Source organism: Benincasa hispida, chromosome 9 (assembly GCF_027475165.1).
Source record: "Benincasa hispida cultivar pf3 chromosome 9, pf3_genome.v1.1, whole genome shotgun sequence".
Taxonomy (NCBI): domain Eukaryota; kingdom Viridiplantae; phylum Streptophyta; class Magnoliopsida; order Cucurbitales; family Cucurbitaceae; genus Benincasa; species Benincasa hispida.
In genome coordinates this window covers 21,144,968-21,165,374 of record NC_143486.1, presented here as the reverse complement: position 1 = coordinate 21,165,374, position 20,407 = coordinate 21,144,968, and the positions used below count along the sequence as shown (strand labels likewise).

The 20,407-nt window shown below is 33.2% G+C and overlaps 1 protein-coding gene across 1 annotated transcript; it reads left to right on the top strand.

Annotated features, from left to right (window-relative positions):
• Positions 1-10,549: 10,549 nt before the first annotated feature.
• Positions 10,550-13,080, top strand: LOC120087093 (universal stress protein PHOS34-like). Its single transcript, XM_039043975.2, has 4 exons — positions 10,550-10,791; positions 10,871-10,965; positions 12,160-12,281; positions 12,701-13,080. Exons 1-4 carry the CDS (start codon positions 10,608-10,610, stop codon positions 12,786-12,788), a joined length of 489 nt encoding a protein of 162 aa, XP_038899903.1. The 5' UTR covers positions 10,550-10,607; the 3' UTR covers positions 12,789-13,080.
• Positions 13,081-20,407: the final 7,327 nt, after the last annotated feature.

The window sequence follows — 20,407 nt, the reverse complement described above, 5'->3', positions numbered from 1 at the left end:
ATTTTTAGATGTGTGTAAACTTTTTCAAATGGAAGATAAATAAAATAAATAATTAGAATTGATGCATACAAGATTTTTCAAAGGAAATATTAGTGGAGAGTCCAGACTTATACTTTTAAAAGGTCAAGGGTTTAATTGATTAAATATGAGTCTCACTAATGTTTATCCAAATAGAAATTAATATATGATGTAAATTGATACACTTACAAAAGCATTTAGTTTAAACTTATTAGTTCATGATTTTAACTAAACCAACCTCTAAAATTTAGGGGCGCAGATTTATTTGTCAAATTTTTTAGAAGTACTCGCAAATTGAAGTTTAAAAAAAATTACCAGAGATGTCCACATAGTAGGGTGAGGTTGGTAGTGATTTCTCCATATTTGTCCCTGCTCCCCCATTTCATTCTTCATCCTTGTAAAAATTTTCACGGAATCAGGTTTCCACGAAATTTTTTTGTTTGTTTTTTTTTTTAAAAAAAAAAATCAATTAACTTAAATCATTACTATGAAAAATGTTTAATTAAATAGTTAATTTTCCCACTATTTTTTTATATAATAAATTCCATATGAACAATTTGGATTTAAAGAAAATTACTCTAATTTTCTAATAAAAGAAAATAATTAAATCAAATCAATAATATAAATAACGTAAATTTAAGTGTTCAATTCAAATATATTCATTATCTTAACTATTAATAAATAATAGAATTTGAAATCAAAATATAATATTTATATAATAATAATAACAACGTAACATTAAATTATTATAATAAAAAAGAGTAATGAGACGGCAACAGAGAATAAAAAATGGATCTCTATAATTCTAATGCTTAAACTTTGCGAGGACAAATTATTTGATCCTTAAACTTCAATTTATAATGATTTATTTTTGTCTTTTTAATTTTGTAATATTATTATAAAATACAAGTACTAAAGTTTAGTTTGGGATAACTGTAAACATTGTAGCTTCAAAGGTTACAATCTTTTGTAAATAAATGCTAAGACATTGTTTGTTAAATATTTGATTTTTAAAAATTAATGCTAAGACATTGTTGGTTAAATATTTGATTTTTAAAAATTAATCCTAAATTATTGTGTTTTATATATAATAACGCAAGTAGATTAGCATTAACATTTGCATATTTTTATAATTTATAATTTTTTAAATAAAGGTTTATCATGTTGTATTTTGTTTGCTTTAGATTAATTGTTTAGTAGTAAGGAAATAAGTTTAATTTTGTAAAGAAAGAAATAGTTGCATTCAACTTGTTAAAAATTATGAGATGGATTTTGAGAATCTGAGAAATCTACTGGATATATAAAATAAATCTTAACTTTGAATGAAAAATAGAAAGCATAAAACTTACAAAAAACTGACATTTGTTCTTAGAATCTAAAACCCAGTGGGAACTTGTTTTAAAATTGGTGTGAAATTAACGTATTTTTAAGATGATTTTGTTGGATTTAATGATAAATTATTATAAAAACAAATAATGATTAAGATTCAAAATCATTTTTAATCTACCAAATTCTACCTCAAATGCACCCTAAGTTGTTCCATAACAAAAGTAAACACGTAATTTTATGAAAAAAATTTAAGGTGGGTACTAAATTGTTACAAATTCAAAAACCAAATTGTTACAAACTAAATATTACTTATTTGATAACAGTTTCGTTTTTCAATTTTTGAAGTTTATTACTTGTTTTTTTCATTTTTTTTTTTTATCATGGTTTTCACTTTTCTTAATATAACACTAGAACTCCTAGTCAAATTTTAATACAAAAAATATATTTTGAAAAACAAGTTTTTGATTTTCAAAATCTTGTTTGGTTTTTTTAAAGCGGAATAGAAATTAGATAACATAAATACAAACTCATGGATGGACATCGTGTTAATAAATTTACTTTTTTAAAAAGCATAAACAAAAAACTTATGTCTCGTTTAGTAATCATTTGATTTTTTATACTAAATTTTTGAAAATTAAGTCTGTTAGCATAAATACTCTATATATATATTGAATAGATAAACTCTAGAATCATTCATGTCAAATTGTCAAGAATATATACATACCAGATTCCGTCGAAAGATTTATGATGACTCTAAAGTGGCGGTTATTATCTTCTTCAACTAAAGCTCTAAATGCCCTAAGTAGGATCTCTCTCTAAATGGGATTCAAGAAAGACTGACTTATTGCTTTGGTATCTTGGGGACCATAGCCTAAGGTCTCTTTATATACTAGTTCAATTAGGGTTTCCATTAAACCTTAATTAACTAGGAATGCGCTTCTACCCATTAAGTCCATACTGAATTAGGAATCTAGGGCCTTAATTAATTAGATCACATAATAGGGCCCAATCTAATAAAATAAACCAATGTGATAAATTATTAACCCACATACATAGCTCATACTTTAATTAAACATATTATTATTTAAATATGTCTAACAATCTCCCACTTGGGCTATGTTTATGTACCTGATATAATTAGATCACATAAACCTTAAACACGCATAAACAGGTTATTTCAATAATAGAATTCCCCTTTAGTTCAATTTGGTCCATCTCCTGTATTAGCACGGAATCAAGGCGGTTTTCATCACTACCCTTGTAACTAAACCTTCCTTGATCACCAATTCCAATACATTCAATGACATAGATCAAGTATGGATGGATAGCATGGAAACTGCATGCAAAGTGATCTAGATCATGCCTGTTTCCAACTGGTCCAAATTCCTTAATGAGATCATCCAAAAAAAAAACTTTATGCTAAACTTCATGCATGATAAACAAGTTCAGATAATAAAACATAAACCATCAACTTTATTCTATATAGAAAATAAATAAAATAAGGTCAAAGAACATCCTCAATAACAAACTCCCACTAAACCATGGAATCAGAAAAGTGACTAACATCCATGTGAGCAACATGCTCATGAAAAACCTTAGGTGGTAAACCTTTAGTCAATGGATTTGCCACCATAGAGTTTGTTCCTATGTGTTCTATCGAAATTTGACCATTCTAAACTCGAGTTTGTTCCTATGTGTTCTATCGAAATTTGACCATTCTAAACTCTTTCTTTAACAACAAAAAACTTCACGTCTACATGCTTTGACTTATATTGCTTCTGTTGTTGTTAGAATACATCACAGCTGACTTATTGTCAAAAAATAATTTTAGTGGTCTTTCTATGCCAACCATTATCAGCAGCCCAGTGAAAAAATTTCGCAACCATATTCCATGATTGGATGCCTCATAAATGCTATAAACTCTGCAGCCATAGTAGAAGAAGCCATAAGTGTTTGTTTAATATTTTTCCAGGATACAGCTCCTCCAGCCAACATGAAGATATAGCCTGAAGTGGATCGCAAAGTGTCTTGACATCCAGCATAATCAGAACCAGAATACCCAATGATCTCCAAAACTTCTGATCTCCGATAAGTGAGCATATAATCTTTTGTTCTCTGTAAATACCTCATAACCTGTTTGGCTGCTTTCCAATGATCCATCCCCGGGTTACTCAAATATCTGCCTAACACTCCAACTATAAACACAATATCTGAACGCGTACATACTTGGGCATACATTAGACTTCCAATGGCCAATGCATAGGGAATCTTCTGCATCTCCTTAGTCTCGAGTGTGGTCTTGGGGCATTGACCTAAATGAAATTTATCACCTTTAGCGATTAGGGTATCTCCTGGCGCACAATCTTTCATGCCAAATCTACTTAAGATCTTTTCAATGTAGTTCTTTTGTGACAATCTCAAAATACCTTGAGAACGATTTCGTAGTATTTCAATTCCTAATACAAAAGAAGCATCACCAAGATCCTTCATCTCAAAATTTCTTTTGAGAAATCTCTTAGTGTCATGCAATAAACCTACATCATTACTAGCTATGAGTATGTTATCGACATATAACACCAGAAAGATTGATTTACTCCCACTGAACTTGTGATATACACAATCTTCCACAATGTTCACCTCAAAACCAAATGAAGTTATCACTTTATGGAATTTGTGTAACCATTGACGAGAGGCTTGCTTGAGATTGTAGATGGATTTCTTTAATTTGCACACCATAGACTTTGAATTACCAGACACAAAGTTTTCTGGCTGCACCATATAAATCGTCTCATCAATATTCCCATTGAGAAATGCGGTTTTTATATCCATCTGATGTAGCTCTAAATCAAAATGAGCTACTAGTGCCATGATTACCCTAAAAGAATCTTTTAATGAAACCGGAGAGAAAGTCTCTTTGTAATAAATGTCTTCCTTTTGAGTAAAACCCTTTGCAACAAAACGATCCTTATATCTTTCGATATTGCCATGTGAATCCCGTTTGGTTTTAAATATCCATTTACAACCTATGGGTTTCACTTCTGATGGCAGTTCGACAAGTTCCCAAACGTCATTGTCTTTCATGGATTTTATTTCCTCTTCCATAGCACTTATCCACTTTTGAGAGTTAGAACTTTGTAAAGCTTGTTGGAAGTTGATTGGATCATCTTCCATTACGCCTACATCATCCTGATGTTCTTGAAGAAACACAATATAATCATTTGGAATTGCACTTTTTCTCTCTCTAGTAGATCTTCTTAATGGCACTACTTGAGGTTGTTGAGTTTGAACTTCAGGTTCAACAATGGGGACTTCAATGTTGTCTTGTTCTATAATTGGTTCAACAATGAAGTCAGGAATTGAAGCCTGAACATCATTTATAATCACATGAGGAAAAGAAACCAATTCTTCTTCAAAGACAACTTTCCTTATATTATCTTCCCCCCTAAACTCAACATCCTCAAGGAATCTAGCATTTCCTGTCTCAAACAATGATCTAGAAGTGGGATCATAAAACTTGAAACCCCGAGAGTGCTCAGAATACCCAAAAAAATAGCAGCTAATAGTTCTTGAGTCCAATTTTCTTTCATTAGGCCTATAAGGCCTAGCCTCAGCTAGACAACCCCATATGTGAAGATGCCTAATACTAGGCTTTTTTCCTGTCCACAGCTCATAAGGGGTTTTAACTACTGCTTTACTAGGTACCCTATTAAGGATATATGTTGCAGTCTTTAGTGCCTCACCCTAGAGGGATTCTGTTAGAGAAGAATGACTAATCATACTTCTTACCATATCCTTAAGTTTTCTATTTCGCCTCTCCGCTACACCATTCATGCTGGGTTTGCCCGACATAGTGTATTGCAGGATGATTCCACATTCCTCTAGGTATTTGGCAAAGGGCCCTGGATGTTGTTCACTTGATCCATCATATCTACCGTAATATTCACCACCATGATTAGATTTGACATCCTTAATTTTCTTTCCAAGTTGAAGTTCGACTTCAGTTTTGAAAGACTTGAAAACGTCCAAGGATTTAAACTTCCCATGAATTAAATATAGGTACCCATATCTTGAATAGTCGTCTATGAACGTAATAAAATATTGTTGTCCATTCCAAGAGGCCATAGGGAATGGACCACAAATGTCTGTATGTATTAGTTCTAAGACGTCTGAGCATCTGTTGGCACCTAATTTTCTTATGTTTGTCTGTTTTCCCTTAATACATTCCACACAAACGTTGAAGTTACTTAAATCAAGGGAATCAAGAATTCCATCTGACACAAGTCTCTGAATTCTCTGATTAGTGATGTGACCTAAACGCTTGTGCCATAACATAGCAGAATTCTCATTTAATTTACGCTTTGTACCACATGAATTAGATAACAGGATCTTGTTAAATGAAGCAAAAGAATCAAGCATATATAGATTATCAATTAAAAAATCGGTACCAATAAGCTTAGGTACTTAAGCTTAGAATCTTGAAAAAGACTAACTTTATTATTTCCAAAAGAACAAGAAAAACCAAATTTGTCCAAACTGGAAATAGAAACTAAATTCCGTCTAAATGATGGTACAACAAAAGTCTCATTCAGATCCAAATAACAATTTCTAAAATTTCCAATAGCTTCAACTGGAACTGCTTTGCCATCGCCCACATAGATGAATCTTTCAGCATCACTTGGCGGCCGGCTCCACAGGCAACCCTGCATTGATATACTTATGTGAGTAGTAGCACCAGAATCTACCCACCAAGTATCTGTAGGTACAGAAGCTAAATTAACTTCAGAACAAACCAAAGTAAGAAGTTTACCCTTCTTTACACGCCACTTGGCGTATTTGGGACAATCTTTCTTGAAGTGACCTTTCCTTTTGCAGAAAAAACAAGGATTTTCAGTAGCTTGTTTCTTGTTTTTATTCTGCTGAGATGTCCCTTCTGCAGCATCCACAATTTTCCTTTTCTTCTTATCACGAGAGCATGTTGCCAAATGAGTACTTTCTGTCCTTTCTCTCTTAATCCTATCTTCTTCTTGCACACATTGTGAGATAAGCTCATTAATACTCCATTTATCCTTCTGAGTATTATAGCTTATCTTAAACTGAGTGAATTGTGCAGGAAGAGAGATAAGTACCAGATGCACGAGTAAATTTTCATTTATCTCGATATCAAGTGCCTTTAATTTACCTGCGAGATTGGACATTTCCATAATGTACTCCCTTATGTTTCCATTGCCCTTATACCTCATAGAAGTTAAAGAAGTCAAAAGACTACTTGCTTCCCCTTTCTCATTTTTAGCAAAATATTTCTCAATTTGAGCAAGAAACTTATTGGCATTTTCACTTTCTGTGATAGAGCCCCGAAAAGACTCCGGAATGGAGTGCCTAATGATCATCAGACACATGCGATTTGACCGTTCCCACTTCTCTATATTAGCCGTATTTGGCTGTTCCTCAGTAGAAGTAGGTTTATCGGTCCTTAATGCAAGGTCCAAATCCATACACCCGAGAAGTATCTCTAAGCTTTCCTTCCAAATCTTGAAGTTCGATCCATTCAACTTAGGGATTGAACTCAAATTTCCAGATATTTGAGTAAGACCAACTGAAACAATAAACAACAAAACATATGCTCACAATTAAAATATAACAAAATAATTTCACATATGTGGTGGGCCCCTTTAACAAGATACCTAACACAACATTGATGTCACCAACTGTAAATGGTACTCTCAACATAGTAATCAAAGTACTAACAATTAACTCCGTCAAAAAAAATAACCTTTCTTTGGACTACTCATTACCACATGCATACCCACAATTTGGCCAAATAATTATCTTCCTTTGGGCCGATAATTATCTGCATAAATTCATGAATATGCACATCTTATATTTTAGAATTAAATTAATCTAGATAACAGAGGCTACTTTGGTAACATATTATTTTGACCAATTCAATTGAAAATATAAGACACAATAATATAATAATATTATTATACAAAAATAAAGGAGGAAGAACACCAAATAGTCTTTACCAATATTCACTTAATAATTACATACACATAATACAATCAAAGCAACATAAACATGTGAACATCGCCAAATATCATCAATCAAATTTAAATTTAAATTCACCAAAATATCAATCATATTTAAATTTAAATTTACCACATTATCAATCAATCTTGAATCCATAACATGATTGAACCAGAATTCATATTATGATCAATCTAATTTTGAAATTGAATCATCAATCAAACTTTAGATTCAAATTCACAAAATCATCGACTAATAATCTAGATTTTAAATCCAAAAAAGTACCAATTTAAAAACTAGATTTAAATTTAATCCATTATCAAACTTTGAAAAAAAATTTAAAAAAAAAAACCTCAACTGATTCTCAACCGAGACCCATGCTAGCGCACCCCAATCGAAAATTCCACCATGGCCAATGACACTGAATTTCATTGATTTTAACCCAAATTCTCCTTTTTTTTTTTTTTCTTTCTTTGAAGGACAGAATCCCACAAAACCCAGAAGAAAATTAAAGAAGAAACTAATGAAACCTTCGACGACGAGCAACCGAACTCGTGCGCAACACATATAATATGTATATGTATATGTATATGTATATATATGTATAAGTATATGTATATATATTTTTTAAACACGTATTTTAAGTGGATTGAAACCCACGAAACGGAAAGGAAAAAAAAATAAGATTTCCCCGTGAATTTCATCAAATCAGTGGGTTTTTTTTAATTATTATTCTTAAACTTGTTTACCAAAAATTAAATCAAGATCAATGGTAAATAAATATAAACCAACAATTTAACATAAAAATCATGCTCTGATACCACTTGTTAGCATAAATATTCTATATCTATATTGAATAGATAAATCCTAGAATCATTCATGTCAAATTGTCAAGAATATATATATATACCGGATTCTATTGAAAGATTTATGATGACTCTAAAGTGGCGGCTATTATCTTCCTCAACCAAATACCCTAAGTGTGATCTCTCTAAATGAGATTTAAGAAAGACTGAGTGCTTATTGCTTTGGTATCTTGGAGACCATAGCCTAAAGTCTCTTTATATACTAGTTCAATTGGGTTCCCATTAAATCTTAATTAACTAGGAATGGGCTTTTACCCATTAAGTCCATATTGAATTAGGAATCTAGGACTTTAATTAATTAGATCACATAATAGGGCCCAATCTAATAAAATAACCAATGTGATAAATTATTAATCCACATACATAGCTCATACTTTAATTAAACATATTATTATTTAAATATGTCTAACAAAGTCTACAATACTTTTTCAATCTCTAAATTTCTGTTTTGTTATCTAACTTTTCAGTAATGTTTTAAAAAACCAAGTCAAATTTTTTCGTTTTTGAAATTTGGTTAAGAATTCAATTCTTTTACTTAAAAGATATGAAAACTATTTAAAAAATTGAGAGAAGATAGATTTAATTTAACAAAATTAAAAACAAATTAATAAATCACTAGCCAATGGAGCTAAATGGCTATTGAAAAACCTATAATTAGTTCCTAAAACTAAAATGTAATAAGTTTGATCTCATACTCTAACCTCTAGACTTATATAAGAACTTTTATAATTTAAAATTTGTAACAATGATTTCTAACCTCAATCTTAATCCATGATTTTTATTAAATTCAGTCATCTTTTAGAACTTTTTTGAATTATTATTATTAGTTTATTTTATCTTGTGATGTGGATCGAAAAAAAAATATGTTTCAATTATCACTAAATTATGGTCATATTGACATAAATCACCGTTTTTACTCTTATATCGTATTTTTAGTACTACACAATATCATATTCTACTTTTGTCTTTTTACTCTTATCTCGTATTTCTAGTACTACACAATATCATATTCTACTTTTGCCCTTTATAAGTATTTTTTTAATGCTAGTCAATTCCATTATCACTTTTAAAAAGCCGCTGATGTATGTAACAATAAATGGAAGTAACATACTGCAAGAGTACTAAAAAATTTTCATATCATTTCATATTTGAAATACTTTCTATATCAATGTGAATAGTACTCCTATTAATTTATTGCCACATTAACATAATTTTAATAATTATTTGGAATCTAGTTGAATTAGATAATTATGAAAAATCATTTTAGTCTATAAATTTTGAATATGGTTTCCATTTAATTAGTAGGTTTCAAAATACCACATTTCTCTTTTAAATTTTGAGTTTAATTTCAATTTAGTCCTAAGGTATCAAAATGTAACACTTTTTGATACCCTTTAGTTTCAAGTTTAATTTTCATTTGGCCATCAGATTTTAATATTTTACATTTTTCCCTAAGTTTTTAGAAATACCAATTACTTAATATAGGTTTATAACTTTAATGAAAAATGAAGGTTAAAAGTATAAATAATGAAGCTCTAAAACCAAATTACTACGAAACCCAAAACTCAATAATAAAAGTATAACCTTTTGAAACTTAGAAACCAAATATGAATTAAACTCAAAATTGGAGTAAAAATGTATTTTGGAATGCAAAAACCAAATAGAAATTATATCCAAAATTTAAGAAATATATATTGTTGAAAATAACTTTTGGACTTAGGCCCATAGCAAAGGTTAAAAGGAAATGAGTACATTGGAAAATTAAGCAATACCTAAAAAGTATAAATAGCAAAATATGCTAGAGGTGATTCCAAAGTGTGGTGGTGATGTAAGTATTACATTTTTATCACATACGTGCATTGCTGCCGCCATCCATCTGTTCGAGTGGATTTGGTTATTTATTATTTATCTATTTGATTTTTTAAATCGATTTTATTAAATATTAAATGAGATTTATTATTTTGACTTTTAAAATTGAGAGTTGTATTAATTTGGAGAGCAACTAACAGTAACGATTGATACTGAAGTCGTACCAAAATTAGTTTCAGGGCAGTGACTATAGAAACAAATCTTAGTATTAATGGAGAACCAGAAATTTTCTCCATCATATTCGACAAATTCCGAATGTCATTACTAAAAGTAAATAAACAAACAAATTTCTTTATTTTTTTTTTAAGAAAACGAATGTCCACATCCAATATTCGATGCGTGGCATTCACTCTCCAACTGGCGGCTGAGGTGGCAGTATCTTTGCCACGTGGAAATTAACAGCCTCCCAACCTGGTTATAAAAACGCGCCCTCGTCTTCCGTTTCTCAACAAAATTCGTTCATTTCTGACGCAAAGCCGTGATTCTTGAAGCTTCGTTTCAATGGCGACTGAAGAGAAGCGAGCGATGATAGTCGGAATCGATGACAGTGCGCACAGTCTCTACGCTCTCGAGTGGACCTTAGACCATCTCCTCGTTCCAATCTCTCCGGTTAACTCTCCGTTCAAGCTCATCGTTGTTCACGCCAAACCTTTGGCTTCCTCCGCCGTCAGTCTCGCCGGACCTGGTAATTGATTTCTGGTTGATTTATGATTAATCTATTGTGGATTAGTAAATAAACCGGTCGTAACGACTGTCGATTGCAGGAGCGGCTGACGTTCTGCCCTATGTGGATTCGGATTTGAAGAAGATTGCTGCGCGAGTTATCGAGAAAGCGAAGGAGATTTGCATCGCTAGATCGGTAATCCTCTTGATTCTTTTCAATTAATAACCGGATTTACTTCTTGAGCGTTCTAAGTTTTGTTTATTTAAACTGATTTAGTTATTTATGGCGGTTGGCGCTATTGCTGGTAACATTTGTGGATTTAGGATCCGCTTTGTTTTCCAGAAATAATGTGAGCAGACTGAAATGACAAATATTTGGAAAGAAAATTTGTGCACTGACAGTAAATCCTAAAAAAATTTGTTCAATAGAAGTGATTTTCAATTGAAATAGGATAGGAAGTATATAGAATGTAAGATCGTCATTATATTGTTCATTCATGCTATCATAGTAGGACTGTAAAAGCCTAAAAGGTAGAAAGAAAAGGAAATTAATGTAATAAAGAATAAGTAAAAGTAAAAAGTGATTGTTACCTAATAAAATTGATCGAGAATGAATTCCTTATTCATGATTAAACATATCATGCTCTAGAGACATCTAGGACAACTATACAACTGTGATTAGTATTTTACTGTTGATATGGTTTTTAAATTTAAAATTCTATGGATTTACATATTTGCATTCATGCTATCATAGTAGGATCGTAAAAGGTAGAAAGAAAAAGACTTAATGTAATAAAGAATAAATAAAAGTAAAGTGAGTGTTACCTAATAAAATTGATTAAGAATGAGATTCCTTAGCATAAGCTATAAGTCTATGATTAGTATTTAATGTTGATATGATTCATTTTTCTATTACAATTTTAATGGATTTACATTTTTGTTGAACAAAACATTAATACAGCAATGGAAAGGCGATATATTAGAAACCAGGGCCAACTACTGTAGCTAGTTTGGTTCTTCAATTTATGTGTCCGACTTCAGTGTCCCCACCTCCATGGTCTAATGGTACAGCAGGATGGAACTAGACTTTTGTAATAATGCCTTTAAAACTAAAAAGTGGGAAATGCTTTTCCTTAGCATGATATGTTTTAATCAATGCTAAGGAAATGCTTTTCATATAATTTGTAATGGTACCCTTAGCTAAAAAAAGTGGGAATTTTTCTTCTTCATAGAATTCGTGTATGATATAAAATGGTAAAAGATGAACTGGATTCTGATTAGCGTCTAAAGCAACTTTGGAGAACGGCATCCTCTTGAGAAAACTTTATCCAATCTATTATTGAGGATTTTTGTTCTGAATTTTTTTAATATACCTGATGATTATATACAGGTGCATGATGTTGTGTTGGAAGTGATGGAAGGAGATGCCAGGAATGTACTTTGTGAGGCTGTAGAAAAGCACCATGCTTCTATGCTGGTTGTTGGAAGCCACGGCTATGGAGCTATAAAGAGGTAATTCTCCATAAATTTACAATAACACAGAAATCTCATCTCAACTCAAATTACAAACAAAACACTCTCTTAAAAATCTCTTTCCAACCCGAATTACAAAGAAAACACCTCCCAAAGCATTATCACTCACACAATTGAATTAGTATACCGAGAGGGTTTCAAATTAGGATAACTTGAAACCAAAGTCTGGTAATGCGCTCCTTTTTATAGTGCTTACTAAACCCAATTGATGATCTAATCCCAGATGTTAGAATCTGGGACCAATTTGGGAAACAAAGAAAACAAGTACCAAAAGTTTAAATCATTGTGAAGGGAGTTTTTGGTCAAATGTTTAGTTAGTTGAAGTAATTTATTTAGCTCAATCTGTTTTTTTTTTTTTTTTTTTTTTTTTTTTTTTTTTTTTTTTTTTTTAATGGCAGGGCTGTGTTAGGCAGTGTTAGTGATTATTGTGCTCATCATGCTCACTGCACCGTGATGATTGTAAAGAAGCCTAAAACCAAGCACTAGAGATCTCATTTAATTTGTGCTCCTTTTCTCGAGTGATAGTGGGATCCCGAATGATATGGTAGATTGGGAGAATCCTACAACATTATACATCATCGAATAAAATGAAGGTCTGGTATTGATGATGCGAATTGTGAATGCCTAAAGCTCTGCTCTGTTATAATAAAGCTTCCTTTATGTGTGATCTGAGAGTGGTTTGAGTTGTGGAAATTTTTAAAGTCCTCTGTTCTGCTCTGTCTTGAGTAGGTTATGTGAACTTGTACTGAAATCTTTTAAAGTTAATTTGGTTGACCAATACCATGCCTTCAATTTCTTTTGCCATCCTTTTCAGGTGGGATACAGACATATTCAGGGTAAGGTTTGAAATCAACCCCCACATTAAATATTAGTTTTATTCTTCAATTTTTATTTTAATAAATTTAAGTTTAGAGACTACACAAATCTCTCTTCAAAGTTCGATTAAAATGGAAATTTAGATCTAGTTTTTACGAAGAAAAATAAAGTAATCAAAATTCAGACTAGAAGCTGAAAACACGTTTCCAAATAACAGAATTAGACCGAGTAGAACTTGGGCCACGTTTTGAAAATATAACAAAATTGGACCGAGTTGAACTTAGGGCACCGATTTGGATCACAATGGATTTTTTTTTTTATCTATGAATTTATCGTTTCAAATGTAATTAGATTGATCGTTCTCTAGATTTCTTTTAATACTTGAAATATTCTACTTTGAGCGAAGTGTCAGAGCCCTTTTATTTAAGGGTGTTTTTTTTTGGACAAATGGTCAATTGACTTTTTAAAAAATGGCCCTCCAGATTTTTTCTTTAAATAAATGGTCAAACAATTTTAATAGAATTTATCAAATATAAAAAATGCTCCTTAACAAAATATCTATAATTAAGATACTAGCAATTTTAAAATTCAAATAAAAACAAATAAATCCTTCAAATTTAAACAAAAGCAAACAAATAAACAAATCCGTGAAACAACCTATGAAAAACAAAAAATGTGTCGAGATGTATAAAATACTATTTATTTTCCATTCCTAAACTCTTAAAAACAAGAAAAGAAAAAGTTATTAACAACAAATTAACAAATATATCTTTTAACATAAAATTCGTAGATAATATAAAAATTCAAAAATTGTGTCAAATGAAGTATATGTCTAATTTGAGATGTATAAAATACTATCTACTAAAAAATGTTAGATTTTTGTTTATAGTTTTGTCAATACATAATTTAGATCTTATACCTCGTAAGAACTAAAAAAATGCCTTGTAATTACTAAAAAACAACTCAAGTGAGTGTATACAAATACTGTGTATTTAAAATACACAATCAAAAAGCGTCCTAAAATTTACAATTATAACGAAAAAATTTGATTAAAAAAATTATTAAGATGTACCATAATCCAATAATTACAGTACATAACTTAAAACAACAATTAAATCAATTTAAAATCAAATCTAAAAAAATGTTAGGGTGACTTGCTAATCGATATACTGATGTTAAACGAAAAGTACTGACAACTGTAACAACAAAAATACCAACAACAAGTAAACAAGTCAAGGCACACAGTAGTTGGTAATCCAATTCGGTGATAAACATCTACTCTGGGGGGCAGAAAACCCAGGAAAGATAATCTACTAATACTAAGAAATTTACAATTTATCACTTATCTGTAATACACCAACTACTAGAGTGGCTCATATAGAGCTTAACTCACACGACACCTAGGTTCTCCCTAGATGTGAGTCTCCCTCCCAACTAAACTTAGGCTCTTCATAAGTATGTTAATATTAGTGTCTGACACTTCGGCATCCGACAACGTGCGAGACTCCTTCCCACGATGGGAGTCCCACGATGATATCTTTCCTCAAGTCAGTGAACTCCCTTCACTAATGAATCTTAGGATCTCCCTAAGACGGAGAATTCCTCCTTTGGAGCTGAGTCTTAGGCCCCCCCTAAGGTTGAGAATCCCTTATCTGGAAGCTATGGCTTAGGCTCCCCTTAAGCCGTGATAATCTTCAAAGTGTTGCAATCAACTGATGAAGAACTTGCACAGTGAAATAAAGTGAGCAATGAGCAAGAACATAGTGTAGAACAATTCAGCCAGAGTACTGCAAATGATTGGCTCTAAAAAACACAAATTGATGTAATAAATGTGCTCATCGAAAGAAAACCAAGACACTTTTTTTATAGACAAATCCAGAAAAGAAAACATCTCCCAAAAAGGAGAAAATAATCGCGCCACAATAAAGAAAAATACTAGACTAAATACCACATTAAGATATTTCTAGATAAGGAAAGTATTTCACAGAGAAACAAATATGTTGTCAAAACTTAATGTTAATACTTTCTTTGAGACAATTGCAAAACCACTTCCTTAGAGAAAATTATAAAGCTAATCAACATATCTCCAACAAACTCCCCTTTTGTCTTATAATTTTTAAAGATAGAATAATAATAACCACAAAAGTCAAACATGACTAAATGTCATTGAATAAGTCTTAACAAAAATAGTAACATCAATAGAACTAGCACAAACCAACTAGAAGAAACAAAATCTTCATATAAGCACAACAAAACACCAAGATGACAACAAAAGGAACAACAACCACCATGATCCAACACCAAACATCAACCACACACTCACTACTTCTCTCTTTTTCTTTCGTAAAAAAATTAAGCACTAGAAGAGGACGTTCCAGCAAATGAGGCCAAAGCTACACACATTATTGTTGTCAGAAAACCAAGCACAATATTTTTACACTCCTGAAGCCTCTGGAGTTAGACCATCAACTTCATCACAATAAATCATGTTTGGTTTCTGAGCTAGTAACACCCCACAAATCAACCGAGGATAAGAAATGGAAAGCTTTAAAGTCTGAGAACCAATATGACGTTTGATTTGATTCATGACAAAAAAACCAAAATCAATAGAAGTACCAGTACTAATCTAAAACAACAGAGTAGCTAGAGAGATAGATAAACAGACTCATGGGAAAGATGGACAACAATTGAATATGCAAATCTTATGAAGAACAACATATTTCGAGCTCAAGATTGTAGTGGATAATTGCACTTTCTTGGACCAAGACTAACGAGCCCCACCAGTTAACTTAAAAACCAGCTCCCTCTAAGATGGTCGCTTCTCAGGATTCTCTACAGACATTGTCTGATTCAAAAACTTATTAATCAGATCAAAATTGAAGATAAACACATGGCGATGCACATGCATTTTTTTGGAAATTGGGACTGTTGGGATTATCAAACTCAAGAGAGAGATTAACAATAAATTCTCGCACTAATTAAGAATAAAAAGGGCTTAAATTCAACACTATTTTGTCCAGTTGGGCTTGCAGAATCATATTAACAAGATCAAAATATTCATGAGTATGATCAGACAGCTCTTTCTCATCAATAATCTTCCTCTACACTACATATTTGCACATGCTGATGCCTTATTCAGTATGAAAGGATACTTCATCTAAAGGAACAGAAGAAACATGCAGAGGAGTAGATGCTTTCTTTCCTCGAGTTTTGACAGATGCTCTAGTAAACCGATTAGGAGAAGGCTTGTTAGGATCAGCAGAGGTTTTCAACCCACTGTCTTCAAAGGAATCAGATACATCCTCGGGCTCATCTTGACTAAATTCAAAATCAGATGTCTCTAATGACACACTATCAACACTTTTGACATCTCTAGATTTTTTTTCTTAGAATGTTGAGACAGAGGAACATTATCATCAGAATATTCACAATCAACACTTTATACATCTTTATTCTCATGAAAACCTTCAAAATAACCTTCAGCTTCCATAACATTTGGATCATTCCCAATAACTTCCACAGGAGGAACCCTAACCCCTTATTCAACATTACTAGGGTTTTCAACTTCTTGAATAACAGTATCAATATAAACTTCAGAATCAATATAAACATGTAAAGATGCAATGGAGATCAAAGTTTTAGACACAACTTTATTAACAAAATCATTCAATACATGCACATTCGAGTTAGCAATAAGACATTCTCTGACTCTATTGAAATAGAGCCAACTTTATCAGTAGGAATAGACTCAGAAAGGATAGTTTCCAAAACAGAATCAGATGCAGTATTAATATCTTTCACAAAATGTTCATCAGAAACCTTGGCTTTAGGATGACCCTAATCAGAAATCCTAGGGCAAATTTCATGATCATGCAATCCTAACGTTCCTTCTTGCAAATTTCATTACAGAAAGAGTGAATCGTAGACTATCATGATAACAACAGAGCAAACAGGCAAGCAAGGCAATAAAAGCATACGGCATAGTCCGAGCACAACGCTCAAGGACCCCAAGCTAATATATAGAAAAACTACCCAACGAGCACCCCACCTCCAACTTAAAAACATACATTGCCCCCAATGTATTCTAAGTAAAGCTCAATAAGAATGAAAACAAGGGAACAGAAAAACTCCCCTGATAATAATATCGCGCGTGGATGGCGGTGGCATTGGGCTCTTCCCCTCGCTCAAAAATAGGTAAGGCTCTGGAAAGGCTTCCAGAAAGGGAAGACAATAGAAAAACTACAAAATAAAACCTACAAAACAAAGAAATAAGCAAAACTAAAATGATAAAAGGAAAAGGGAAAGAAAAGAAAAGAAATAATCGAGGACACACAAAAAGAAATAAAATAGAGTAGGAAGAAAGAAGCAAGCCTCAATCAGTCCCGGGTCCCTCTGAAGGCCACTCTGGAAACCGATGTTGGCATAGTAGAGACGAATCTCTTCAGCAATGAAGTTCACCGTTCTCTCCATATGCCTCGCTCAACGGGCGGTCTTCTGACTCATTCGTAGTGACTCGGTCGCTACCCGGAGTGCCTCAGCTGACATCCTGTATGCCTACTTTGCATTGGGCTCCCCTCCCACTGGAATGTCGATCTGATCCTGGGGACCAACATAGGGGGCTGTCTCTATTGCTGGAGCTTGTTCATCCTCTCCGTCCTCCTCATCATCGCCATCATCATCATCAGGCTGGTCCACTCCTCTCCCTCAGAAGGCTGAGACCGATGACCAACTGATGAGAGAACGACCCCCATCTTCTCCTCGTCATCAGAGATCTCCACCCCGGACCTCCGGCATAACTCAATAATCAAGTTCGAGTGACCTAAACTATTGGTGGTGGAACTGTTGGGGTTTGAGTCTCATGTCCTGTAGTTTGTAAACAATATTGTAAGAACACTAATGATGTATAACATATATAATATTTACTTCACTTCTTGACTTTGCGCATTTAGATGTTTTTTATTTTACCACAAACCAATAAACTTAATATCCCTGGTTGTCTTTATGTAACTTGAGCATGTATGTAGTGACATACAAGTGGATCATGTCTTAAGTGACAACCAAAATGGTTTGTAGTACATGGATATAGGAAGGAAATCTTATCCTAGTAACACTACGGACGCGACCCGCTTTGTGGAATAGTTACATGTGTTGTGACTTGTCACAGATGGTCTGATCCTGATCATTTGTATAAGGGACATGTAAGCGAGGGCATCCTATACAAAGAGTTTGTATAAGACCTGACCTCGAAATATTAACATCTCTTCATATAACTCCGTTCATGATTGAGACTTCACTTCACTAGGATGACCATAGGTAACATGACCTCAATTCTAAGTGAGTTGGAAACTCCTACTATTGAGTGCGGTTCTTTGATTTGCATGGGTGCGAGTGGTCAGAGCACCGACTCAAACCTTCCACTTTGGGGATTCGTCTGATTTGGGAGCTGGGAACTCAGCTTCACAAAATGGAGTTCACTCTTTCTCTGAAGCAAGGATAAGTAGATAGATTGTTCTCTTAAGGGCTGATCCCGGGGCTTGAACGATGTGGCGCCACACACCTTCTTATAGCCCAAGAGGTGTTCACACATAGTAGGACTATATTGTATTGTTCATTATAGGGATCAGTGGTACTTAAGAAATAAGATGTAACTACAGGGGTAAAATGGTAAATTGGCCAGCTGTACTTACGAGCATCTGTGAAGGGTCATCGTACTGATGATCGGTTATATCCAATGGACATAGAAATATATCTATGGTAAGAAGAGTTCAACTTGTCGGTCTTTAGTGGAATGCCTGCAGTTAATAGATGGTGGATATCGTGACTAAAGAGTTTAGTCAGCTATTCACGTACCGTTGGAGCTTCGAGCCATAAGTTCATAAGGTCCCCTTGGTAGCTTGGTTACAAGTTAAGAGTCAGTTTTTGGGTTAGTTTGAAATGTTCAAATTGACAAGAGGGATGATTAAATTCGTTAATTATATATGATATAATTAACTTTATGTATGAGATACATTAATTTGGAGAAAATTGGATATAAATATGATTTATATCTAGTGGAGGAAAAATACTATAATTAATATATGATATTAATTCATAAGTTATGGATATGATGAGATGATATTCATTTTCTATTAATTGGACGGTTAAAGGGGTAATAGGACGGTGTCTCTTCTGTTTTCATAACAGATGAGTAAGTTGAAAGCTCACTTTGAGACACTTAAATAGCTCACGATGTGTTAAGCATTGGATGTGCGGACATTGTGTTGAAGAGTGTCATCGTTTAGCAAAACCTGGGCCTATACAATAGTGCTTGTTCGATCGCTTACCTATACAATAGTGTTGAGTGATCGCTTAACGATTACATCCGTGCACGCTAGCTATTTACTAAATGATCGCTTACCTTTTCCTAAGGGATCGTTTAGCACCAGATATTTACGGAACGATCGTATAGACGATCGCTTAGTTTTTCCTACACGATCGTTTAGATGATCGCTTACCTTTTCCTACACAATCATATACTTCACCTAAACGATCAAACATTTTGCCTATACGATAGATGAGCCTATCTCTCCCACTTTTTTAATCGTTGTATACGGTCTCCCTTCCTCCTTCCCTCTACCAAATCCGAACAAAGTCCACCCTTTGGATTCTCACTCCAAGAATACTGAGGGCTCTGAGTGGTGGGGTCGTCCCCATTTCCTTCTGTTTGTGTGGAGATTGTTCGAGGTAGACGATTGGGTTTTTCTGAGCTATAGCTTACCGTCTCAGCGAAAGCGAGATTTGCTGTAAAGAATAAGTCTTCAACTGGTATGACTCTCTCGATCTCTTATTTATTGTTCCTTTGAACATGTCAATAATTTAGCATTATGAATGCATATTAGTATGTTTGAATGTATATGTGGAAATTCTATCATAATGAATTTTAAAGATCCACTTCTGATAGTAGGTACTCTTGAATAAGAGTTCCTTCAGGAACACCGTCCATAATGATGGATCAACGTCCTAATGACTCGATCGACGTTGATGGACATCCCTTGGACAAGGCAATAAAGGAGTTTGGCCCGATCCTTCGTGACATCTGTGAGACACAACACTGGCTTCAGTCTGAAGCATACGAAGGCGTGCCAGATCTGACCAGAGACGGACATATCCATGCTCCTAAATCTCACAGCACCCCTAGTGCTAGCTTCGCTTCTTCTTACTCTTCTAGGACCCATTCTAGATATTTCAAGAAAAAAGGCTCACAAAATTTGGTTCCTAGATAATTTCCAACACTCTTCTTCTAAAACCTA

Excerpts from the sequence above, each read along its gene's own strand:
- LOC120087093 (XM_039043975.2), top strand. The coding sequence starts at position 10,608 with ATGGCGACTGAAGAGAAGCGAGCGATGATAGTCGGAATCGATGACAGT. Across the intron at positions 10,966-12,159 it reads AGATTTGCATCGCTAGATCG|GTGCATGATGTTGTGTTGGA; the intron begins GTAATCCTCTTG and ends GATTATATACAG. Across the intron at positions 12,282-12,700 it reads GGCTATGGAGCTATAAAGAG|GGCTGTGTTAGGCAGTGTTA; the intron begins GTAATTCTCCAT and ends TTTTAATGGCAG.